A 27,082-nucleotide genomic window follows, 5' to 3' on the forward strand; every position below is an offset into this window, starting at 1 on the left:
AAAATACTTCCTACTCCATCCCTTGCTTTAATAGATTAAAAAAAAAAAAAAAAAAGGTGTTTCCAGGTAGAGCTCCAAGTTCAAGCCATGGTTCCTATTCAGACTGCTAAGCAGGTCTAAGAATGCTTCAATTTTTTTGTTTAATTGAGACCAAATTTCACTAAACATCTTTGACAGTGGGGACTTACAAGGAGGATGATATAGGAGGCTGACTTCAAGGCCCTCTGGTGGCCTGAAGATTTTTCTGTATCTGTAATTGCAAAATAAAGAGAAAACCCAGCCATTTTCTATCAAATAGGAGCTTATTTAGAAATTAAAAAGTCAACAAAGCAGATGGAACTAGAGTGTGTTATACTAAATGAAGTCAGTCAGAGAAAAACAAATGCCATATGATTTCACTCATAAGTGGAATTTAAGAAACAAAATAGATGAACGTGGGGGGCAAACCATAAAACAGACTCTTAACGATAGAGAACACACTGAGGCTGATGGAGAGAGAGGTGCAGGGGATGGGGATAAAGGAGGTACTTGTGATGAGCCCTGGGTGATGTATGTAAGAGATGAACCACTAAATTCTACTCCTGAAACCAACATTACCCTATATATTAACTAACTAGCACTTAAGTAAAAACTAGAAACATTAAAAGTCAACACAGGTAACTTGTAAAAGTCGTCCTTGATTTCAAAACCTTCACAGTCACAAGGCATTTCTATAGAGACCTCAGCCCGATGTAACCTATGTTTATGGCAATTCACAAAATGATGAATAGGACATCCCTGCCCTCTAGAATTTGCCATCTAACAAAGGCACAGGGACTAGGATATAGACATAGAAACAAAGGTCAAAGAAACTTTAAAAAGTTCATGGGCCTGGGGCACCTGAAAGGCTCAGTCAGTTAAGCGTCTGCCTTCGCTCAGGTCATGATCCTGGTGTCCTGGGATGGATTCCCATGTCAGGCTCCCTGCTCAGTGGGGAGTCTGCTTCTCCCTTTCCCTCTGCCTCTATCCCTGCTTGTGCTTCTCTCTCTCACACAGATAATAAAAATTTTTTTTAAAAAATACATGGGTTGGGGTGCCTGGGTAGCTCACTAGGTTAAAGCCTCTGCCTTCGGCTCAGGTCATGGTCCCGGGGTTTTGGGATCGAGCCCCGCATCGGGCTCTCTGCTCAGCAGGGAGCCTGCTTCCTCCTCTCTCTCTCTGCCTGCCTCTCTGCCTACTTGTGATCTCTGTCTGTCAAATAAAATAAATAAAATCTTTAAAATAAATAAATAAATAAATACATGGGCAAGACATTGTCATGCAAAAAAATAGTACACATAATCTTTGTAGGATTAAATAAGATAATATATGCAAACCATCTACTATGGCATCTGGTGTATAGTAGATCCTCAATAAATGGTAGTTATTATTATTGTACTCTGATATGTGATATTTAAGTGATCTCAGCCACCTGCTGGAAGAAATCAAACTTTCAGCTCTAACTCCCCTAGAACTTTTTTTTTTTTAAGATTTTATTTATTTATTTGACAGACAGAGATCACAAGTAGGCAGGGAGGGAGGCAGAGAGAGGAGGAAGCAGGCTCCCTGCTGAGCAGAGAGCCCAACGCAGGGCTTGATCCCAGGACCCCGGGACCATGACCTGAGCCGAAGGCAGAGGCTCAACCCACTGAGCCACCAAGGTGCCCCTCCCCTAGAACTTTTGATATATCTCATTTAATTCTGTACTTCATAGAAGAATTAAAAGTAAAAGCATCTAAAGCATACCCTATGGCATATAGCACTTCTTCCCTGTCATACTCCAAATGGAATTTCTCCTGCAGTTGGCAAAGCAGAGGTGAAGGGAGAAATAAAGTGTTTATATAGTCCAAATTGACAATGAATATAAAGGAATAGATAGGTAAAGTTTTAATTTAATAACATGATGTCACAGCAGGCATACCTTTTGACCCAGTAACTAGATCCCTAAACATTTTTCTTAACAAAATAATCAGAAAAGGGCAGAAAGATGCATATATTAAGGATCTTATCACATCATTTATAAAAGCAAAAAAACTGGAAACAACCTGGGTGTCTGGGTGGCTCTGTCATTTAGCATCTGCCTTCGGCTCGGGTCATGAGCCCAGAGTCCTGGGATTGAGTCCCACATCAGGCTCCCTGCTTGGTAGGAAGCCTGCTTCTCCCTCTCCCACTCCCCCTGCTTGTGTTCCCTCTCTCGCTGTGTCTTTGTCAAATAAATAAATACAATCTTAAAAAGAAAGCATACTGATTAAAAAAAAATTGGAAACAACCTAAAAGCTCATCAATAGGAGCCTAACTAAATAAGAATACATCCACACAGTACAACTCTATGAAGCAACTAAAATTATGATGCAGATATTTGACATTAGAGATGAAATTTTACAAAATTAGGTAATTTGATTTTATTAAAAAAAACCCTACCCATCGTATATCTTGATTTCATTAAAAACAAAAACAAAGACAAAAACAAACAAACAAAGATGTAGGGGCATCTGAGTGGCTCAGTTGGCTAAGCATCTGACTCTTGATTTCGGCTCGGGTCATCATCTCCAGCATGTAGGATCAAGCCCCAAGTGGGGCTCTGCTCAGCATGGAGTCTGCTTGTCCTTCTCCCTCTGTTCCTCACCCCGCTTGTGTGATCTGTCTCAAATAAATAAAATCTTTTAAAAAACCTGTATCTAAACATACCCCTGTAGGGGCGCCTGGGTGGCTCAGTGGATTAAGCCGCTGCCTTCGGCTCAGGTCATGATCTCAGAGTCCTGGGATCGAGCCCCGCATCGGGCTCTCTGCTCAGCAGGGAGCCTGCTTCCCCCTCTGTCTCTGCCTGCCTCTCTGCCTACTTGTGATCTCTCTCTGTCAAATAAAATAAACATACCCCTGTGTACATATAGATACATATACATATATAAACAAGTCTGAAAATAGATACTAAATACTAAAATATTAGCAGTGATTTCTAGACGTTAGGAGTATGGGCATATACACATATATATCTATATGAATATAGCTTTATTCTCTTCATTCTTCTGAAATTTTTAGGTTGACTATGTATTATTTTTATAAGAAAAGATAAAAGATAAAAGAAAAAATTTAAACCAAAATAGAAAATACAGTTATCTCCAAGCAGTACAACCCAGTGAAAGATTGCTGGATAGAGTATCAGGAGGTCTAAATTCCTATTTCTGACTTCCAATCCTTTGCTATGTGACCTAAGCCGGATTCGTGTCTGAATTTCCCCACCTATACAATAAAGAATTAATTTAAATAAATCTCACAATAGAGAATAAAATGAGAATGAATGTGTTAGGAAAAAAACCCTGTAAATGTCACACCTAGTTGCAAATTAAAAAACAGAAGACTTCCTCAATTTTTAAATTCCCCTTAAGTCTTCATTGCTTTCGGGGCGCCTGGGTGGCTCAGTGGTTAGGCCGCTGCCTTCGGCTCAGGTCATGATCTCAGGGTCCTGGGATCGAGTCCCGCATCGGGCTCTCTGCTCAGCAGGGAGCCTGCTTCCTCCTCTCTCTCTCTCTGCCTGCCTCTCTGCCTACTTGTGATTTCTCTCTGTCAAATAAATAAATAAATAAATCTTTTAAAAAAAAAAAAAAGTCTTCATTGCTTTCATATATATGGCATATATATATTAATCTCTACACCCAACATGGGAGAACTCATGACCCAAGATCAAGAGTCACGTGCTCCCCCAACTGAGCCACCCAGCACCCCTGCTTTTTAAATTTTTAACACACTAACAAATGCACAAGAAAGTATTCAGGATTTTAGCCTCAACTAGGCTCCAAATTGTTTTCTAAGTAAACATTTCCATAATGATCTAGATAAAGTGTAAGTCTATATGGTAACAGAAGTTCACAGTAACCCTACACTGCTCTTCCTGGCCTATCTTCATAGAGGTGGAACTAAATGGTTCGTGTTGTGTCTCATTTTCAAAGTATGTATAAAATTAGATTTTAAACTCATAGAGTATAGGAATGTATCTTCTTTCTTTAGATCCAAGTGTAACTGTAGTCAAAACTATCAAGAACTGGGGGCCATGAATACCTCTTTTCCCTTGCTGCAGGCTCTCAGTGACCTGAAGATACTTTACCCTTCCCCAATTCCAACATGTGTTCAACTCCAAGATCTAGGTTGAGAAGTGTTTGGATCTAATTCAATGTACAAGGTACAAAGCATCATCCTGTTTCTACTTTGCAAATGCTATTTATTTCTTCTGTCAAGAAGGTCCTTTCCCCACTTCTTGGTATGTTGCTAATTCATAGGTTGCCTTCTGATCACACAGATGAAGACGGAGTCAGCCCCAGCCTCTCCATGCTCCTAAAGCAACTCCTGAACACTTACATTTCTCATCAGAACTCAACAGTGATAGGATTACAAGTTGTGTTTTGGTTTGTCTCCCATATTGCACAATGAGCTATATGAAGGGAGAGACTGGATAATCCCAGTAATTGGCATAGTGCTTAAATATGATAGGTAATATTTCTTGAATAAATGGATTAAATATTATTAAATAATATTAAATATTATTCCTAGAATAGGAATCTGCATCTCCATCGGGAATCTTGATGGCTGGCCATCTACTCTGCCAATGGGTTCTATAGAAACTAAAGCAAAAAAAGGATGAAGTACACACAAAAGACTTTGGTGATACCACAAGGTAGAGAATTTTGATGACTCCAAATAAAGCAAAGAAAGAATAAAGGAAAAGAAATCTGAAAAACTGAAAAACAACCAAGAAAACACCTGAGTGCAAGAAACATGTATACTTTTTATTTTTGTATTTTTATTTTTTAAGTGAACTACACCCAATGTGGGGTCAAACTCATGACCCCAAGATCAAGACCCCTAAACACAGGTAAACTCTAAATTAACAGATCAATTTGATTAGAGGAAGTCAGCAACGACTGAGTGACTACCATGAGTGAGATATTCTGCTACTTGAAAGATCATTTCCTGTCCTGAAAGAACTTCTATCTAGGGGAAGACAGTGATACAGATGGACTACTGCAATTCAAAATCCAAAGTAGTAAGTGCAGTGACAAGACACATGTAAAAATTATAGGAGTGCAAACGTTTTTCAGGGGTGGGGGAGAAAGTAGAAAGGAGTTCCAGAAAGGCTTCTAGGGAGAGCTAATGCCTCATCTGGGTAGGGATTCACCAGGAATAGTAGGGAAAGATTCCTGATACAACACAGAGCATAAACAAAGATACTAAGACAAGAAATAGCATAGATCCAAGGAACCACCCTTGGACACAGAGATCACAAGTTTCCCTTGAACCTTGTGGTGTCATATTGGGGTGCAGACAGTTCATTACAGAAAGAATTACACATCTTCACTTATATGCCCCTATATGTTGTAAAAGAGTACCTAGAACCAGCCACATATTGGCTTAGAAGCCTTCCTTTTAAGGACATCTGAGGAATGTGGTGTGGCAGTGCATACATTTCAGGAGTCAGCTTAGATTTTAAATCTTGAACTCTGTTCACTAGGTGTGTGACCCAGGTAAGTTACTCATTAAGCATTACCTAACTTATCTGTGAACAGGAATGAACTTCATCTATTTAGAGTTACTACAAGGTTATCAAGATGTATGTAAATCCTTTGTGCCTGGCATTTTATAGGCACTAAATGCATGGAGGTTCCCTTACCCATTCTCACGATTAGTTCCAAACCAGGTTTTCTTTCCCTTTTTACCTTATCACAGACTGGACCTCATTGGCTGGGCTCTACAGTTTGAGGCCCAGTCTATGTGCCTGGCACCCATTTTGGGGCATGTCTTCTCTGAGGGCTGTGCTAGCCCTCCAACTCCCATTTCCATCTTGTAATTTATTTTTCACTTTCGGTCCTTTTTTTTTTTTTTTTAAGATTTTTATTTATTTGTTTGAGAGAGAGAGAGAGAGAGAAAAGAGGAGGGCAGAGGGGGAAGCAGACTCCCTGCTGAGCAGGGAGCCCGACATGGGCCTTGGTCCTGGGACTGCTGGATCATGACCTAAGCTGAAGGCAGACGCTTAACTGACTGAGCCACCCAAACGCCCCTCGTTTTCTGTCTTTAAATAGTAACTTTCTTTCTTTCCTTCTCTTGTCCAGTCCGTGGAAAACTTATTTTCCTGTCATTATGTCCCACTGAACATACTTTTCAGTGGCTCCCGTATGCCCCATAAACAATGTGGACCCAAGGCCCCTTCACACCTATGGTGGTAAAAACCCTGCAAGTCACAGTTACATTTAGTGCATATGTAAATATCCTATAATTGAGCCTTTGTATGTATTTGGTATCCTGCTGACATTCAACATTGCCAGGTAAGTAATTCACCCACCCAGAGGGAGGGCTCTCCTTAGATGTGTGATGCTGGGCTCCATGAAGGTACTCTTCTCTTAGCTTTTCCAGAGAGCCAAGATGAGACACTAACTCAGCCAGTGACCTTCTGCTGTTGAACCAGTTTGTATTTTACTGTTTAACTGATCATTATTTGGGGGGCTTAATCTGTATATTGAACAAAACATGAAATTAATGGTTTTGACTTCTCTTTTGAGGAGATATACCAATAAGGCTCCCAGAAAAGAAACAGTCACAATTCAAACAAATGGAAAGAGGAAAGGCTGCCCCAAAGTAAAAACTAGCTGAGTTTCTTGGTTCAAACAGCATTTATCTGATGGATATTTTGGTGACAGATGTTAACTAGACTTATTGTGGTGGTCGTTTTGCAATATACACATATATAGAATCATTATGTTGTATACCCCAAACCCATACAATGTTATCTATAGCTCAATATAAAAAACCATTAAGCACATATATACTTCATGTAATGTGCCAGATGCACATATATATCTCTCCATCTGTCCAAAAGAAAGGATTACCTTGCAAGGCGTTTCTGAGGATTAAAGATATATATATCTTTATATAGATATCTGTACATATATTATGGCCTTGTGAGGTAATCATTTCCATTGGACAGATGAAGACACAGATTCAGAAAGGTAAGCAAGCTTGTCTGTGGCTAGGATGCTCTTAAGCAATAGAATGAAAATGTGAACCCAGGTCTGGCTCAAAACCCAAGGTGCTTTCCACTCACTGGTGTGATCTATTCAAACCACTAGCCCCCTCAACAGTAATAATCATGTTATGATAAAAGTCGTTGCTAACGTTTATCTAGATCTTCTCACATGGCAGGCACTGTGTTAAGCAATTTATGTATATCATCTTTTTAATCCTCACAATCACTGGTAATTTATCAAGACTTCCATTTCACAGCTGAGGAAACTGAGTTTTATACAAGTTCAGTAATTGCTTTGTTCTCACAGCTGGTAAGGAGTGGGGCCAGAGTTGAACCTGGGTCTGATTCCAGAACCCATTCTTTCCATCCTTACACTTGACTGCAGGAAACTCAACTCTTGTCCTGGTTCCAACCAGGCAAGTCATTTGATAGTTCTGTCTCAACTTCCTTGTACCTTAAATGGGACACTGTTCCTTGTCCTTCACAGAGACATGGGAGTTTTAAGATGAGAAAGTGTTGAAGCTTTAAGAAGAGAAACTGCTACATAAACCTAGACATGGTCAAAGTTTCACTCAGATTTTCCCTCTCTGGAGATCACAAAGGGATTTAGCTGACATCATTATCTCTTAAACATCCTCTCAAGTGGGTACTGAGTATTATCTTCACTCATCAGAAAGCTGAAGCATAAGATGACGTAATGTGCTGGTCAGCCAGTGGTCGAGCTGGGAATAAAACCCCCGATTCTAGCTCCCACTGCTTATGTTCTTACCATCAATCCTACTTCTACATTTCAAACTTAACTGTAAAACAGATGAGGGTGGAAACATCAGTGTCCACTTCAAAACACAGATTAAATACTTACAGAAATTAAATTTTCTACTGCAGTGACACTAATATAACCCCAAAGGCACTTATCCTCATTCTAGAGAAGCTGGATGAAGAATCAAAAACAAAAATTTCCATTTCTGCAGTATACACTTCAGCTCCTCAGTTTCTCAAATAACTTATTATTAATCAAAGGTTTTCCAAAACTGGGTGAGTCATTACCTAGCTTCAACTAGTGAGTCTGTAAGCTTCCACAGGGAGCATAAAACCTCAGTATTAAATTGTTCACTCATAAAATCAGAAAATCATAAAATCATCACTCATAAAATCATCAAACAGATTTTCACATCATAAACATCTCATTTAACTATATAATTTGACTTGGAAATTATTCTAACATACCAACTTGAGCTCAAAACTCAATTTCTAAAGTGAATTGCCTAATTAAAACAACCAAAAGCACATACACTGCACTTTTATGATCATTCTTCTCCTGTATAAAAAAGTAAGTTTTGTGCTTCCCACCCAACCCTTGCCACAGACACACAGAAACCTTATAGTAATATAAAAAGTAGTATTGGGGCCAATTCTCTGTCTTCAATAGGGGATGAGTGTTCAGCCTAGCTCCCAGATTAGGAGCCCCTCCCAATTCTTGCTTTCTAGAACAACACAAACATCTTCTAATTATTAGGAGCTTAATAATTACATATTCTGAAATTACCACAGGGACCAGAGAGGAAATAAGAGAAAGAAATTTCCACTCTCAATATTGAACTAAATACTGCAGTCCATAGACTTCATTGTTCCTTTCTATGACTCCAACTGAATTAGATTTATAAATGAAAAACCTGCCATTATGTTATAGGGACAAGAATTAAGTTACAGGAACCCAAAGAGCTATTCTCAAATGACCAGAGTTTGCTTCTTGAGTGGCTTGAGAGGCCTAAATTCACCCCTAGCTGCACAATAAAAGTCCAACCACCTTCACACGTGCTATGAGGCGAAAATAAAAGTTGACATGGGGCACTCCGTTTTCTCAGAGGCTGTTTATTTGATCCATTAGTCCAACTTTCCTTTGAGAAAAATCTTTGTCTTGGTTTCTGTCACTGAAACCAATCACAGCTTCTGTTGAGTCAGGGGCTCTAAGGTCTCTCAAACTTGAATGTGAGTGTGAATCACCCGGGGATCTTGTTAAACTGCAGACAATGATTCAAAAGGTCTGGGACAGTGTGCCCAGCAAGCTCCCAGGTGATGTCAGTGCTGCTGCTTGACGCATACACTTTGAGTAGTAGGACAGTAAGAAATGTTTCCAAATAGAAATAACCTCAATCAGATGTTTATTTGAAAGAGAGAGCCTCCACCAGGACTCTGTAAAGGGAGAGAATATTCCAGAGCCTAAACAAGGTACCTGGTCCTTCTCCCTTTTCTATGATTTTTACGAGCTGGCTGTAAACCCAATATGGTACCTGAACAAAGGGCAACTTTTAAAATGTCTTTTGTGTTGACAGTTTATTATTGGTGCTTGACTTGATGGGGCTTCTATGGATGAACATTAAAAACTTCAAGCCTTTTGTAATGCAAGGGGTGATTAAAAATAAATATTTTTAATTATGTCAAATACTAATGAATAAGTGATGTTCACAAATAGTATATAAGAGAATCACTTGGGATTAGTCATTTTCATTTCTCCCACAAAATAAATAGCTCATGTAGTAAAGAAGATGCCTTTCCTTAAGCAGGAGGAGAACTCAACAAAAATAGTCATGCCTGCGGCACAATCAGTATTTTTAGTGAGGAAAATACCAAGATTAAAACATACAAAAGTATATGAGGAGAATTATATGATATTAAATGTGTCCCTAGAATCTTAGGGGAGAGTTCAGAGGAAAAGAACAGCTGGTAAATTTCGGAAAGATTTTAACTGGAAAAGATTACACATGAGAGCAACAGTCCATTCGCCTTAAGAAAAACAATAAACACCCACAAACTTTCATTTTCAGGTTTTCAGTAATTTGTTTTTGTTTTTTTTTTTTTTTGGTATGACCATTAGACTAACCTCCCCCACAAAATTCAACCAGCCATCATAAAAATTAAGTTGTGGACAGGTCCAGCTGGCTATATCCCATGTTTACCCTGAGATGCTTCTCCAGCCAATGATGGTAAAATTCATGGTCTACACAGCAAGAGTAAAAAGAGAATCACTTCCCTTCACACAGAAGGAACCCCCCCCATCTGGAGCATCTTTCGGCACTTCGCAGTGTGAGGTGTCTCAGTGCTTGTGGGCACTCTTCAGCCCCATAACTGTGAAGGTAGTAGCTGTCAGTTTCTCATAAACCAGGAACATAAGAGCAGCGGTGAGGACTGTCTGCAGCAGTTTGGCTTCAAGGCCCTTGTAGAGTCCCATGATTCCAAAACGCCTGAAAGAAAAGAGGTTTGAAAAAAAATAACAGGTTTTTGTCACGAAAGTCAACTCCTGCATAAAAGAAGCAGGCTCTCATAGCCAACACTTATTCCCAGGGGAATATGTTCCGATTGGATGCTTGAAACTGCGGTTAGTACTGAACCCACTATTTTTTTTCCTATACATACAGAACTATCCAAAGTTTAACTTATAAATTAGGCACAAGAAGAGACTAACAACAATAGCTAATAATGGAATAACAATACACTGTAATAAAAGTTATGGGAGGGGCGCCTGGGTGGCTCAGTGGGTTAAAGCCTCTGCTCAGGTCATGATCCCAGGGTCCTGGGATCGAGCTCCACCAAAGTGCTCTCTGCGCAGCATGGAGTCTGCTTCCTCCTCTCTCTGTCTGCTTCTCTGCCTACTTGTGATCTCTGTCAAATAAATAAATAAAATCTTAAAAAAAAAAAAAAGTTATGGGAATGTGGTCTTCCCTCTCTAGTTTGGATGAACTGAGATGCAGTGAGGTGAACAATGCAGATATTGGGACATGGTTAGGTCCTACTGACCTTCTGATGTTAAGTCAGAAGAAAGATCATGGGCTTTCAGACTGTGGTTGACAGTGGATCCCTGAAACCATGGGAAGGGACCCTGGGTGAGGGGAGGAATACTATATTTGCATTTTCTAAATTTTATATAAGTGGAATCATATGGTATGAATTTTTTTTTTGTCTGACCTCTTTCACTTGGCACAATTATTTTGAAATCCATCCAAGCTGTTCTATGTATTAGTACGTCCTTTCTTATGCGTTATGTAGACAGATAGTCACTTGTGTGTCTACTCACCCAGTGACGGGGACATTTGTATTGTTTCCAGGCTTTGACTCTTAAAAATAAAACTGCTATTAACATCTGTGTACAAGTTTTTGCACAGACATATTTCATTTCTCTTGGGTATATAACTTGAGAGGAAAGGCTAGGTCCTATGATAGCTGGATGTTTAACTTCTGAAGAAAATACCAAACTTTCCAAAATGATTGGACCATTTTATTTTCCCACCAGCAGCACACAAAGTTCTGGTTGCTCCACATTCTTGCCCATACTTGGTATGGTGAGCATTTAGTTTTAACTTTATGCCAGTTCTTTATCTTTGATTTTTTTCTTTTATCCCAAGCATATTCTATTTTATAATAAATTTATTTACTTGCAACATCCAGGGACAGTAATAAAGTTAAAGCAGCTTTTGCTTCCAAAGAAGCCCCTGACTTACTTCACACCCCTGAGATTCTCTAAATGAAATCTGTAAAAAAGTGTGAATCTCTAAATAGGGCCACTGTCAGGATAAAGTGAGATTACCCATTTGAAGCACGAGCTCAGGGTCTACCACAAAGCAAACACTCAAAAATGTTAGCTACTCTTACCATCAACAGCACTGCTGTCATCATTACAATAATTATTGTTACTCTTCCTAACCCCCCTTTCTATGACTACTACTCTCTAATATCTGTTTATTTCTATCCGCGAGAGAGTTCACAGAATATGCCACTGACAGCAGCACTACTATAGCAGAACAGTCTTTACACTAGGAGGCTTCCTTCTCTAAAGGAGTTCTGTACATTTCTAAGTTACAAAGACCTGAAGTTTTTCCGTAACTTCCCCAAATGCTGCCCTAAAATGAGAAATGTCTGAGCACAGCACACAAGGAGAGGTTTCTAGGCTGCCACCGCCAAGGCAGTAGTGCAAGTTAAGCAGATCCGGCTACTCCCTGACAGAGATGGCTGCTGAAGGAACAGAATGTGAAGCTTCAAAGTGTGCTACGAAGCTCACTTTATGGCACACCTTTGTGGCTCAGTTGTTAAACTTCTGCCTTAGGTTCAGGTCATGATCCCAGGGTCCTGGGATCGAGCCCCACATTGAGCCCCACATCGGGCTCCCTGCTGAACAGGAAGCCTGTTTCTTTCTCTCCCACTTCTCCTGCTTGTATTCCCTCTCTCGCTGTCTCTGTCTCTGTCAAATAAATAAAATCTTAAAAAAAAAAAAAAAAGCTCACTTTACTCGTTGGTGAAGAAGATAAAGAACATTCCGAAGACTCCCCAGTGTTCTGTTTTCTGGGTTTAGTCTGTGACGTCCAAACTGGGGAAGAAGAAAAACAGATGAATTTCTGCGGAGGAAATTATGTTGGAGTAATGTCTTATAGTATACAGTAATAAAAACATCCGAGGAGAGCCTGGGTGGCTTAGTTGTTAAGCATCTGCCTTCAGCTCAGGTCATGATCCCAGGGTCCTGGGATGGAGGCCCACATTGGGAATCCCTGCTTGTCACAGAGCCTGCTTCTCCCTCTCCCACTCCCCGTGCATGTGTTTTCTCTCTCTCTCTCTCTCTCTCTGTGTCAAATAAATAAATAAAATCTTTAAAAAATAATAATAAAAAATAAAAATATCCAATTATGTAGATTTCATGAATTTTCTCTTTTTTGGTGAAATAAGAGAAAATAAATATTTTTCAGGGCACCTGGGTGGCTCAGTCGATTGGGCATTCGACTTTTGGTTTTGGCTCAGGTCATGGGATCAAGCCCCGTCTAAGGCTCTGTGCTCAACATAGAGTCTGATTCAGATTCTCTCCTTGTCCCTCCCCCTCTCCCATTCCCTCTGCTCTCTCTCTCAAATAAATTGAATGAATGAAGGAAGGAATAAATAAATAAATAAGAAATATTTTTTAATGAAGCAAGCATGGAAATTTTTACTTCAGAGAGTTATAGGGAAAAAACTACCTCAAAAGAAAACAAAAATGGCCACAATGAAGATTTAGATACTGATGGTCTGGCTTACCCTCCAGTCCTTTAGAAAGTTCTGATAAACACTAATCAATTAGAACCACTGCAGCCTAAGCTCGTCAAGTTATATGCTTACATTATAAAAGTATCAAAATACATTTATTTAGATGCTACCGAATTCCCTTATATTAAATACCAATTTAAAAAAGCACATCAGTAGAAACACTTTCAACAGAAGGTAATACATTTTTTGAATTGAGATATTTTCACCATCACCGCCATTTTATCTATCAATAAATACTTTGAATTTTTTCTCCAAAATAGATCATGAATCTGTCCACATCTTATCTCTCCTCTCCATTGCTACTACCTCTCACCTGTATTACGAAAATGGCATTCTTTGCTGATCACTCCTTACCCTTATCTCTTAGCCCTAGGACCAATTCACCACACAACAGCTAAAAGAATCTTCTCGAACTGTAAATCAAATCACATTGCTCCCTAGTTTAAAGCTTTTCAAAACCGTCCCACTCAGAGGAGAATAAAATCTAAAATCCTCACTTATAGCCTTCCCTGCTACTTTTCCAATCTCATCCTGAGCCACTCTCCAGCCAGAGTGGCCTCTGTTCAGTTCTCAGTCATCACCAAGCTCTTAGCATATCATGTTCTCTCTACCTAGAATGCTCTTTGACAACTGGGTCCTTATTTTCCTTTAAGTCTTGATTTTTATAGAGGAGTCCAATCCTTAATCACGCTGTCTAGGAAGATCCACACCATGCCTCTCTCTACCAAATTACAGAACACAGTTCACCTTCATGATAGCTCTTTTCTCAACTTATAATTACCTATTTATTTTGCTTATTTATCTATCATTCTTTCCTCTGTTACCTCCATGAGGACAGGGATTATATTTACTTACCATGTATACCCAGCTCCTCACACAGAGTGGGTGTTTAAAAAACATTTTGATGGGGGCACCTGGGTGGCTCAGTGGGTTGAGCTGCTGCCTTCGGCTCGGGTCATGATCTCAGGGTCCTGGGATCGAGTCCCACATCGGGCTCTCTGCTCAGCGGGGAGCCTGCTTCCCTCTCTCTCTCTTTCTGCGCCAGCCTCTCTACCTACCTGTGATCTCTCTCTGTCAAATAAATAAATAAAATCTTTAAAAAAAAAAATTTGATGAATAAATAACTGAATGAAAAAAAAAAAAAACCCAGAAATTTCAAAGTACTTCAGGAAAACTAAATCAATTCCTCCTGAATAAAATGAACAAATCAACTTCTGATTTTGTAGGGTTAACCTAAGCAAGTCAACTTAAATGAGAAAGAAACAAGCTTATACATTCCTAAAATCATTAAAGAACCTCCTCTCACATTTGGGTTTTCTGAGATACTATGTTACCTAAGAAATTACAAATGTAAACTTTGTTCCAAACCGAATAGGAAACCAACTGATGACCAAACAAATGGAAAAATGGTATAGCCTACCGACTGACTACTTTATTGCTTTCAACAGAGAAACCATGTACTTCCAAATGTTGTCTGACTAAATGCAGGAAGACCACCAGCACTCACCCTCAGAATGGACTGTACCGTCTGCATGGGATAGGTGACTGTAGTAGCAATTGCCTTGGATATTGCACCAATGATGAACACATCCAAAGAAGAAAGCTGCAAAGCAAAAAGAGAGCAAACCACATCAATCCAAATAATAGAGTGTCAGAGATTATTAACTTTTGCTCTCAAAATTAGGTTTTACCTTTAGTCGTTTCTTTAGAAGCTGCCGTTTTAAACCTTCATAGAACATGAACTGGATGGCAGGATTGAAGACCAACAGCAAGGAAGGAAATGTGCCATTCCATAAAGCCAAGATTCCTTCATCTCGAATGATCTGGTGAAAAGCATCTAAGCAAGAAATCAAGGACTTTTGATTACAACTCCCTAACTGGAGAACACAATGTGAATTTTGTTCAAATGTATCCAAAACACAAATCATAACAGTTCTATTAAAACTTCCTTCATGCAGTGACAGTCTAGGGGCATGTTCATCAGGTAACTTCTTGATAATCGTCAGACACTGACAGTCACATTACTGAGAAACCAACTTAAATTACAGGCAATTCTTCCTGACAATCTGGCATTAGATGGTCAGGTTTTCCTAAGTAATCACCACCACCATGACTGAGAACTCTTGTCTTACAGAGAATTGTGAACTTATAGCCCATGTATTTCACAGCAAAGCCCAGGACAACAATACATAGTACCTTGGGATCCATTATTTAGGATATGGCTTCTAAGAAAACCACTATTCTCATTACAAAGATGGACACATGGGAAAGGAGAACCAGGTAACGTGGTATTATTATGCTAAAAGTCATGAGATATTAATGATAACTTTATCCAAAGACAACATTAAAAGGAACAGTGTAGGGGCATCTGGGTGGCTCAGTCACTAAACATCTGACTTCAGCTTAGGTCATGATCCAAGCGTCCTGGGATCAACCACATATATCGGGCTCTCTGCTCAGTAAGGAGCCTGTTTCTCCCTCTCCAGCTCCTGCATGGTTGTATTCTATCTCTTGCTACCTCTCTCTGTCATATATAAATAATATCTTTTTAAAAATATAGCAAAAAGGAACAGTGTAGATTATTCTTTAGAAATCTTGACCCCCCTCCCACCAACACTCTACAAACAGCATACTTCTCTACCTCCTGACGTCGGGTTTGGCCTCTTTGCTAACAAGAGGATGTTAGCAAACGAGAGGCAAACTGGGGGTCTTACAACTGGACGTGTCCTCTTGTGCTTTTGCCATTACCAAGAGAAGAATATGTGTAGGCTGATCCCAGCCTAGATGAGTCAAATCTTTGTCAATCCACAGACACATGAGCTAAACAAATGCTTACTGTTAGATGTGAAGATTTGAGGCCGTCTGATATGCAGCATTATTGTGGCAATAAATTCCAGACACAGAGAGAAAAGAAACTCCTTAAATAGGAATTCACCCACCAAACACTTACCAATAATACCTTTGTAGTTGGTTGGTACAATGTCTTCATTCCTAAATTTTGCCCCTTGTAGTTTCAGTCTGGTGTTTACCACCCAGAGCGGAGTTGTCAGCAACACATTCACCACTCCTTTAAAAAGAAAGAGAAGACAAAGGGAAAGCAACATGTAACCTTGTAAGCTGTTCTGTCTTAAGTTAAAGCTACGTACCAATGTTTCATTTATACTTCTGCCAGTGACCTACTGGGAGACCCGAGGTAAGGTGTCTCTCTGTGACAGGGTAGAACACAAGCCACTACTGTTAGAAGCAATTCAAAAGCCTTGCTGAGAGTAAAATGGCTGGCAGCAGTACCTTTCCACATTTCTATGAAAGGAAATGATCTTTTTGTCAACTTATATAGCATCCAAAGTAGCAATTTTGATCTAGTTCTAAGTATCTTTTAAAAAATAACAGTTTTAATAAGGCCTACTGATCACATACTAAGTCCATGACAATATCTAATAAAACACGGAATGTGCAACTCTCACATAAGTAGCTTACATGGTTTTAAGTGAGTGTGGGTTTGGTACAATGGGTGACAGGTGGGTGAAAGTGGTCATTTGAAAGAGCTTCACCAGGGACTAGAGGCTCACAGAAGAGCTCCTCATCACTTAGGGGATTAGGATAGGCAGGCAGCAAGCAGTGGTTATGAACCATCACAAAACATCTGAAATAGCTTCGCAAGCATCATGATCCTTACAAGCTTAAGGATGGGGATGTTGGCCCCCCAATGTTGCCTCAGAGTGGAACAATACAATGAGCCAGGTGCTTCTGTTCTGAAAACACATGATCCCAAGTTAACACCATCTTGAGATATTAAAATATTCCTCATCAGCCCTGGAATGATTAAAAAAAATACCAGAGAGAGTTGTAACAAAATGCCTGACACATAGTATATACTCTATAAATATTTGTTAAATAAATATTGAACAAATGAACCAATGAACAAACTCAGAAAACAACCACACATCAAGCTATCCAGCTCTAGCCAGGCTTTGAAGAACCAAGAGGCATAATCCTAAGGAAGAGAAATCTTCTTTTACTAAATATCATTTAAACACAACAGGAGGAAGAATGTTTTGGTTTGCGAAATCTCAAAACACACCATTCAAAAAACACAAGTCCAACCAAAGATAAGCTTGATGAAACAGACAAGAGATTAAAATCCTATTTTTTCATCTGTGGTATATAGCTGCTAAAGTAAGATAATGTTACCTCTTTCTTAAGAGCATTATGAGAACTCCTTTCTTAAAAGAGAGTATAAAAAAATTTTATGAGCTGTATTTATTGTATTTTTAAAATCACATAACACATCAAAGAGTCATCTTTAGTTATGACTAACTATATTCATGCATTGTCACTTAAGGCATTGATCATAATCTGAAAAAGCCTTACCTAGAGATTCCTGCTAGTGTCATTTTTTTTAAAAAGTGCCAGTGCTCAAGAGGTCAAGAGAGAAGGATATCAACCCACGCCCACTTGCTCAGACTTTATGATGTGTTCCTATTGAATGCAACGCACACATCATTTGACAGAAAAATCAAGAGCAAGAAAAATCAGACTAGACAGTGCTACTGAGCAAACGATTGCATTTTTTTTTTTTTTTCAGATGAAGACAGGAGAGCTCAGAAACAGAGGTCACAGACTTCTGTAGCTAACATAGACAGGCAAAGTGCACACACCTTTCTAAACAAATGAAACATGTTGTCTATTAAACTCTTCAGAAATCAAAATTCCTTTCATGCTCTATTTTCATGCTCTATTCAAGAGGTAAATACCCACAGACTTTAGGCAATGCAGCCTGGATTTAAGATTTAACTAAAATTCAAAATTTTGCTTTCATATATATCTTTGTTTTGAGCTGAAAGACTCAGAGGATTCTAAGGACAATCTCAAATACAAAAATGTACTGTATCATTTACAGAAGAAAATAATACTAAGTGCTTGTGGGAACATTCGTATTTTGAAGCTTTTCATCTGAGAAGTTTAAGTACTGTGTTCATCTTCTAAGCCAAAATAGACAGAGAGGTATTTTTTAACCACTATAATTTTACGAGTTCTGGGAAAAGATACTCAAATATTTGAGGATCCAAAACCTTACGAAAAACTTGGAACCTACATAATGAAGCAAAAGACAGCATTCCATGTAAGAAAAACAAGCTACAAACAGTCATGATGAGGGATTCCAACTTTACAAACACACGATGGATATGACTGAAGTATAAAGAAAGTTGTCTGCTTATTTATTAGCCCAAGTAGAAAGTTCTTTCAGTTCTATACTGCGGCTGTTACTTCATTCTAAGATGGGAATACTAACATTTTACTACTTAATGCAAGAAATTGTTTTTCATGGCACCTGGGTGGTTCAGTTGTTAAGCTGCTACTTTTGGCTCAGGTCATAATTCCGGGGTCCTGGGTTTGAGCCCCACATCAGGCTCCCTGCTCTGCGGGAAGCCTGCTTCTCCCTCTCCCACTCCCCCTGCTTGTGTTCCCTCTCTCACTGTGTCTCACTCTGTCAAATAAATAAAATCTTAAAAAAAAATTTGTTTTTCTTCCAATTTAAGTGATTCCATTTTTGTTTTTCTTTGTAAAAATCATTTATAAGAAATAGAAGTAAAATTAAGAGATGAACAGTAACTGAACACATGCACTGAAATTATGCACTGATTCAAGGAATAATTTAAACAGCTCTTTACTTCTAAAATCTTGAAAACAAAATAGTTTTATTAGCAGTGAGTCTGTTAAGGAGACAAAACAAAAAAGTATTGCTAATCATATATGCACTTATGGGAAATCAGTGCAATGGCCACTGATACAAGACAAGGGCAGATCAAGGTCATAAATCTAACTGCTTGGCTCCCTATGAAGGAATGCAACTTGATACACAATAGAAACAAACCTGCCTCACCGGATTTAAGACTGGAGGGCAGGAAAGGAATATGAACTGTCAACAATAACACCACTGGCATTCAAAAACAGTTATTGGTAAAAATCCCAATTTCACAAAAATGGCAAGTATCTTCTTCATTTAAATTTTCTGTGAGATTCTGTTCCCAAATCCCTCCCCAAGGTATCAAGCTATATGAGCTTTTTTCCCTATGAAAGTACAATAACTAATAAATTCCTAAATTTCAAACAGAACTTGAATAACAATTATACTGTTCCTAGTTCTCCTTGGAGACAATGAAACTCATTTCAACAGTGATTTTAATACATGACAAGGCTCACAGCAGGAAAAGAAAAAGTGGTTCTAATTCAAAGAATGCATAGGTATTAAGATATGAAAACATGTTATGAGGAGAAATTTAAAACTCACAAAAGCATTTTTCCAAGAATTCCTTACTTTCAGAAAAAGAGAGAACCTATAATCAGAGAATCTCAGAATTATAAAGAACTATAACATACAACTGACCAAGGGTCTCTCAATGATGGTAACAACCAACATTTTGATTGTGGGCTGGACAATCCTTTGTTTGGGGCAGCTGGTGGGGCCTTACTGTGCATTAGACAGACAACAGAAGCTATAGAAGGATGGGGTCATTAAATGTCTTGGTATACTCAAGGAGTCACAGTTTTCCAAGAGAGGATGGGAACAGTAAAGATCAAGCTAGAAGAAAGCAGTATCACAGAAGACTGCATGTTGGGCATTTATCCTGTATACAATGGGGGCCTTTTATTCTGTGGGTACCATGATTTTATTTATATGTAAGTGGCAGACATCAAAAGGTCTGAAGCTGGGGATAACATCAGATTTGGGTTTCAGAATAGCAGTCCCCCACCATCTCTCTGATAAGGCATATAATAGATGAGGCTCACCACTGACACGGACCCACTGCACCTTTCTTTCACATACTCAAGAAAACACTTCAGAATGTAAGTGAATGAGAATGATATGCTTTTCTCAAACTTGCTTATGTCACTTGAATCTGTTATGGTAGGCAAAATTTTGTAGGTATGTGGTATGTACAAGAAAAGGCACAAAACTCCCATCAGTGAACCAATATGCCTTGGCCATGTATTTTTAAAAAATGAAAAAATATGTATTTATACTTCTTAAGTTAAAATAAAATACAATGTAAGTAGTCTATTTATGATAATCCCTACGTCGTGCTTGCATCGGCAGCACATATACTAAAAAAAAACGATAATCCCTAGGTCAACTGACTTTTAAAAACTAACTGCCTTAATATTCCAGTCTAGCCGTGTTAGATATGGGGGAATCTGCTATGATTATAGATGTGTAAGAGTTAGAAAGGAAACAAGCAAAGCACAGTGAGAGAGAGAATAACAATGGTGTTGTGCACCTGGTGGAGAACGGGATGTCAGATGCCAGCAAATAAACAGCTTTGAACAATTAAAAAGGATATTGTACTGAGGGTTGCTGGAGGGATAGCTGGGTGATGGACACTAGGGAGGGTATGTGTTGTGTAAGACTGATGAATCATAGACCTGTACCCCTGAAACAAATAATACATTATGTTAATAAAAATTCAATAAATAATTAAATTAAAAAAGATTTCATCATATATTTCATAAATTAGTAGTTTCATGGAAAGTTACTGAGTTAGTCCTTGATAGTGAGTCATAACCTTTTAAATGTCAATACATAAAACTACAGTAATCTAAAATGTATTAAAATCAAAATATTACAAATACTTGGTCTCAGGTATTCAAGATAATACTAGAGTGCCATTTGTTGCAATTATGTAAAAAAGAAGGTTCCTTCTGTACAGGATAACCTTGGATTTATTCTGATTTTTTTGCCAGGTGAACAAATCTCAAGCTTAAATTCTTTGAGTTATGATACTGTTAGAAAGGTTATTCTAAGACAATTATCATATGATCTCCCTGATATGAGGAATTCGAGAGGCACAGTGGGGGATTTGGGGGGTACGGAAAGAAAAAATGAACCAAGATGGGATCCGGGGGGAGACAAACCATAAAACACTCTTAATCTCACAAAACAAACTGAAGGTTGCCGGGGGCATGGGGGTAGGGAGAGGGTAGTTGGGTTATGGACATTGGGGAGGGTATGATGAGTGCTGTGAAGTGTGTAAGCCTGACGATTCACAGACCTGTTCCCCTGGGGCAAATAATACATTATATGTTAATTTAAAAAAAAAAGAAAGAAAGAAAAGAAAAGTTATTCTATTCTTCCAGAAAGGAAGCTGGGCAGAATTATGCGAAGTAGGTAAGTTAAGGAAGACTTCAGAAGCAACAACAGAAATGGCTATGGATATGGAAAAGAAGAAATAGATTCTAGAGATACTTAGGAGACAGACTGATGATGGTTCCTTTTTTTTAAAGTAATCTCTATGCCCAAAAAAGGACTCAAACACTCAACCCAGAGACCAATTGTCACATGCTCTACTGAGCCAGCCAGGCATCCCTGAGACTGATGGTCCTTGATGATCAAACGACTGTGGAGGGTAAGAGAGCACTATGCTATGATGACTCCTGGATTTCTATCCTGAGTTATTTACTTACAAATCTTTATTCATTTCTTCAGAGAATGAAATCCTGTGTGTTATACGCTATGAAAAAGTTGGCTTGGTGGGTGGTCAAAAGGGACACACTTTTATTATAAAATAAATAAGTCATTAATATCAAATAATATCAAATCAAAAATCAAATCAAGTAAGTCACTAAGAATAGCATAGTGATTATTGTGTATTTGAAAGTTGCTAAGAGAGTAGATCTTCAAAGTTCTCACCACAGGGGCGCCTGGCTGGTTCAGTTGGTGGAGCATGTGACTCTTAATCTCCAGGGTTGTGGGTTCAAGACCCACATTGGGTGTAGAGATTACTTAAAAATAAAATCTTAAGAAAAAGTTCTCACCACAAGGAAAAAAAATTTAATTGTGTGGTGATGGATGTTAACTATCATTTTGCAATATATACAAATACTAAATCCTTATGTTGTACACCTGAAACTAATATAATGTTATATGTCAATTATATCTCAATTAAAAAAAAGCTTGGTACAGGTGAAAGTTAATTAGATCTTAATGAGCTTAAAACCAAAATGAGAGTATTAAGCAGAAGAAAACCTCAGAGACCAAGCCAAAAAACATCAATGGCCTCATAGTGGTAAAGAGGAAAACTTGTAGGGCACGAGTACTCTTGGCCTGGTAACTATTTTTCAATTAAATCATTTAAATTTCAAATGGACATTTACATTATTCAAGTATACGGCTCCCAAAGTACTAATTTTTCAAAGAATATACCAAAAATTGATTCCACAAAACAGAATACTAAAAGTATAATAGTTAAATCAATTAATTTAGGGGTGCCTGGGTGGCTCAGCTGGTTAACTGTCTACCTTCAGCTCAGGTCATGATCCCAGAGGCCTGAGACTGAGCCCCACATAGGGCGCCCTGCTCAGCGGGAAGCCCACTTCTCTCGCTCCTTTTGCCACTCCTCTGCTTGTGCTCTCTCTCTAATAATTAATAAAATCTTAAAAAAAAAATTTATTGTAATCCTTTTTTTTTTTTTTTAAAGAGACTCGGGGTGCCTGTGTAGCTCAGTTGGTTAAGCGTGTGACTCTTGATTTTGGCTCAGGCCATGATCTCAGGGTCGTGAGACTGAGCCCTCCTATCAGGTTCCCCACTTAGCATGGAGTCAGCTTGGGATTCTCTCTCTCCCTCACCCCTCCCAACCCCCACTTGCGTGTTCTCTCTCTCTGTAAATAAATAAATAAAATCTTCAAAAAGAGAGAGACTTTAAGCTCCATAAGTTCTGGGACGCTGCTAAAAATGGATAAAACAATCTTCTCTGGATTAAAAGACAAAAATAAGCCAGGCTAGCTCAGAAATAAACCTTTTTGTGTCTATGGTCAATGATCTTCCACAAGGGTGTCAGGACCACTCAACAGGGAAAGGAAAATATCATCAAATGGTACTAGGAAAACTGGATACCTATGCACAAAAAAGAATGAAGTTGGATCTGTATCTTACACCACATATAAAAATTTATTCTAAATGGAAAAATTTTAAAAATTATTCTAAATGGATTAAAGATCCAAACATAAGACCTAAAAGTATAAAACTCCTAGAAGAAAACAGAGCAGAAAATGTTTTCATGTCGGGACGCCTGGGTGGCTCAGTTGGTTAAACGGCTGCCTTCGGCTCAGGTCATGATCCCAGTGTCCTGGGATCAAGTCCCACATCGGGCTCCTTGCTCAGCAGGGAGCCTGCTTCTCCCTCTGCCTCTGCCTGCCATTCTGTCTGCCTGTGCTTGCTCTCTCCCCCTCTCTCTCTCTGATAAATAAATAAAATCTTTAAAAAAAAAAAAAGAAAATGTTTTCATGTCATTAGACACAGCAATGACTTTTTGGATGTGACACCAAAAGCACAGGCAGAAAAGCAAAAATAGACAAATGGCACAAACACCAAACTTAACATTTTTAAGCACCAAAGGACATAACCAACAGAGTAAAAGGCAATGGAGAATGGGAGAACATACCTGGAAATCATATATCTCATAAGGGGCTAATATCCAGAATATATAAAAAAATACCTACAACTCAATGACAAAATATCAAATAACTAATTTAAAGGCAAAGGACTTGAACAGACATTTCTCCAAAGATGATATACAAGTGGCCAATAAGCATATGAAAAGATGCTCAACATCACTACTCATCAGAGAAATGCAAATCAAACCACAGTGAACTATCACCTCACACTATCACTGGGATGGCTACTATTAAAGCAAAAACACCCAGGAAGTAACAAGAGCTGGTAAGGATGTGGAGAATTAAAAACCCCTGCCATAACTGCTATGGAAAAGAGTATGGTAGTTCCTTATGAGGAAAAAAAACAAAAACAAAAACGAACAAAAAGCAAAAAACACACACAAAAAAACCCTAATATATGATCCTGCAATCTCACTTCTAGGTATATATCCAAAAGAACTGAAAGCAGGGACTTGAAGAGATATATCTGCACAACCCATGTTCATAATAGCAACTATTCAAAGTATCCAAGAGTTAGAAACAACCTAAATGCCCATCATTAGATGAATGGATAAACAAAATGGTATATACATACAAGTAAATATTATTTATTATATACATACAAGAAAATATTATTTAGTCTTAAAAAAAAAAAAATAGAAATCCTGCTACATCCTACAACATGAATGAACCTTGAAGACATGCTGAATGAAATGAGCCAGTTCCAAAAAGACAAATGCTGTATAATTCCAGTTACATAAGACATCTACAGTAGTCAGATTTATAGAAACAGAAAGAATGGGGCTGGAGAAGGGGGTAAGGGGGTGTTGTTGTCTAATGGTTATAGAGTTTCACATTTATAAGATGAAAATGTTCTGGAGATTTGTTTCACAATAATGTAAATAAACTTACTATTGAAGTATACACTTAAAAATCATTAAAATAGTAAATTATATGTTGTTTGTTTTTACCAAACACACACACACACGTAGAGCCAAGTCAGAAAATTAATTATATTCTTTGCAGCATTATTTTGTGCTAAAACGACATCTTAGAGAATATATGAACCACAAGATAAACATTAAAATATAAAAAACTTTATATTCAGAAAACTTTGTTACCTGCAACAAATCCAACTACTAGATCTTTTCCAGTAGTAGAACGTTGACCTTTGACCCAGACTGCTTTGAGACTATTAAAAGTGTAGAAATAGACAAAATTGGAGCAGCAGAGACTGGAGATAACTGGAAACCACCCTCGATATGGTGCCAGGCTAGAGGAAAAACACAATAAGCAATGTAAAGATGCTGGACAAAAGCTAGTGGAAAGGGGCAAAGTTCTAGAAAAGGGTGATCATGATTCAGATATTCTCCAAGTTCATTCCTACACTACAACATACTCCAAACTGTACATATATCTCATATTCTGAAAGAAGCCCACACCAAGAAATCTTTTCTACCATTAATGATACCAAAGAAACAACACACTTTCAATGACTGATTTTCCTGGTTTCCTCCCCTTGATTTCCTTTCATAATTACTGTATAAAATTAGAGATAATTTCTGCATGGCTATTAGTTAATATAGCACCATTCACATTTTATTACAAGGTAACAACATTTAAAAATGAAGTAAATACAGACATAATAAGTGTAAAAAAAAAAAGTGATGGGAGCATGTTATTAGGGCACAGGAAGCAGGCTGACGGGGGTCCCACTCAGGACAGTTTCAACACCAACATAATACAGTATGGTAATCAACTGTAAACGACCAAAAAACCAGGAATTTCTAGGTCTATACTAATACTAAATAAAGTTTGTCTTCATAGACCACTGATAGATGCAAGAGAGGAAAATTTAAATAATTCAGTGGTTAACGTGAATCTGAGAAATCATAACTAACCAATGAGGGCAGGTGGACAATATGTGATTCCAGATGTGAGAGCCTAAGGACACAATATCACCTATGCATGACTCTGGTCAAGAATGCAGAGCCCTCAGTCTAATCATAAAGAAACATGAGGCAAACTTAAAATGAGAAACATTTTATTTAAAAGAAGGGGGGCTATATTCTTTTTTTTTTTTTTTTTAAAGATTTTATTTATTTATTTATTTGACAGAGAGAAATCACAAGTAGATGGAGAGGCAGGCAGAGAGAGAGAGGGAAGCAGGCTCCCTGCTGAGCAGAGAGCCCGATGCGGGACTCGATCCCAGGACCCTGAGATCATGACCTGAGCCGAAGGCAGCGGCTTAACCCACTGAGCCACCCAGGCGCCCCCGGGGGGCTATATTCTTTAAAAATGTCAACATCATAGGGGTAAAAGGCTTTGATGTATGGTGTGTAACTTACTCTTAAATTATTCTGAAAAAAGTTTGTGTGGTGTGTGTGTGTAATAAAGACAGAAGGGAAGGGAGAGAGAAAGCAGGGAGAAAATATCAGCGCAACCGGGAAAATAAATGGGAAAAAGTGTTAATATAGTAGGTGGCTCTGGGTAAAGCATATATTGATATTCTTTGTAGTATTTTTAGTTTTGTAACTTTTTGTGAACTTGAAATTATTTCCAAATAAAAAGTTAAAAAAAAAAGTACATAATCTGAAGGCATCTGATAGGAATGAACTAAACAACAACTTCGGCTCACTGTAAAAAAACACTAAAACGTAAAACAAAGCATTGGTTTCATGGAAGACTCTATGATCAAGAATCAAAATGTCCAACTACAAAACTTTAAGGAGATGAAAATAATTACGTACTTACAAGTCAGGCAATTACAGATTCACAACTACTGTAAGGCTACAAGAATGGAAAGAGAGTTGAGGACAGGTGTGCTAGGAGCCCAGCAATCTCCTAAAGGGCTGCTTTGTCTAGCAAAGATGGGCAAGGTGGTACTCACAGGCCTTCTTCCTTAATGATCTCCAGGAGCACCATGTGTGTAGTTTTGGACTTTCTTTTCTCATCAACTATAAGATAAAAGAATATACATTTTAACTAAATCCTTTGAGAATTATTATCTTCAGCATCGACAAGTTTCGCTGAAATGCCATTTACCTCACCTGAGCAATCTCCCACCCTATTATTTGAGCTCCCTAACTTGCCTCAGAACTCACCAATCCTCCTTGTTCCTATTGCTAAATTCCCAACTGTGGTTTCCTTGGGTCTCATCTGTTATTCATGAACCACAAACCATTTTAATTCAATGCCTAATTCCCAAAGCAAAAGTGTGACAGGAATCTTGTATTTTATAAGGCTTTCTTGTTTTGAGGGTTTTTTTTTTTCAGAGTTACATATTCCCATTTTTATCTTAACATCTTATAACATAAAGAGGAAACTAATTACCATCTCCCTGTTAGTGGAGAGGCCAGACACAAAAGATGTGAAGGACACATGTAGCTGGCAGCAGAGCCACGATTAAAACTCAGGTTTTCGGGCTCCTGGGTAGCTCAGTTGGTTAGACAACTGCCTTCGGCTCAGGTCACAATCCTGGAGTCCCAAGGATCGAGTCCCGCATCGGGCTCCCGGCTCTATGGGGAGTCTACTTCTCTCTCTGACCTCGCCTCTCAT

The 27,082-nt window shown here is 38.4% G+C and overlaps 1 protein-coding gene across 1 annotated transcript in view; it reads right to left on the reverse strand.

Annotated features, from left to right (window-relative positions):
- Nucleotides 1-8,882: 8,882 nt before the first annotated feature.
- Nucleotides 8,883-27,082, reverse strand: part of SLC25A17 (solute carrier family 25 member 17) — a 42,125-nt gene continuing 23,925 nt past the window's right edge. Inside the window, exons 3-9 of the mRNA XM_059187074.1 lie at nt 26,415-26,481; nt 24,646-24,797; nt 16,044-16,160; nt 14,785-14,930; nt 14,601-14,696; nt 12,307-12,389; nt 8,883-10,272 (exon numbers count right to left, since the gene is read on the reverse strand). Coding sequence (XP_059043057.1) covers nt 10,125-10,272; nt 12,307-12,389; nt 14,601-14,696; nt 14,785-14,930; nt 16,044-16,160; nt 24,646-24,797; nt 26,415-26,481 — 809 coding nt within the window. The 3' untranslated portion in view covers nt 8,883-10,124. The remainder of the gene's footprint in view (nt 10,273-12,306; nt 12,390-14,600; nt 14,697-14,784; nt 14,931-16,043; nt 16,161-24,645; nt 24,798-26,414; nt 26,482-27,082) is intronic.

Source organism: Mustela lutreola, chromosome 8 (assembly GCF_030435805.1).
Source record: "Mustela lutreola isolate mMusLut2 chromosome 8, mMusLut2.pri, whole genome shotgun sequence".
Lineage (NCBI taxonomy): Eukaryota > Metazoa > Chordata > Mammalia > Carnivora > Mustelidae > Mustela > Mustela lutreola.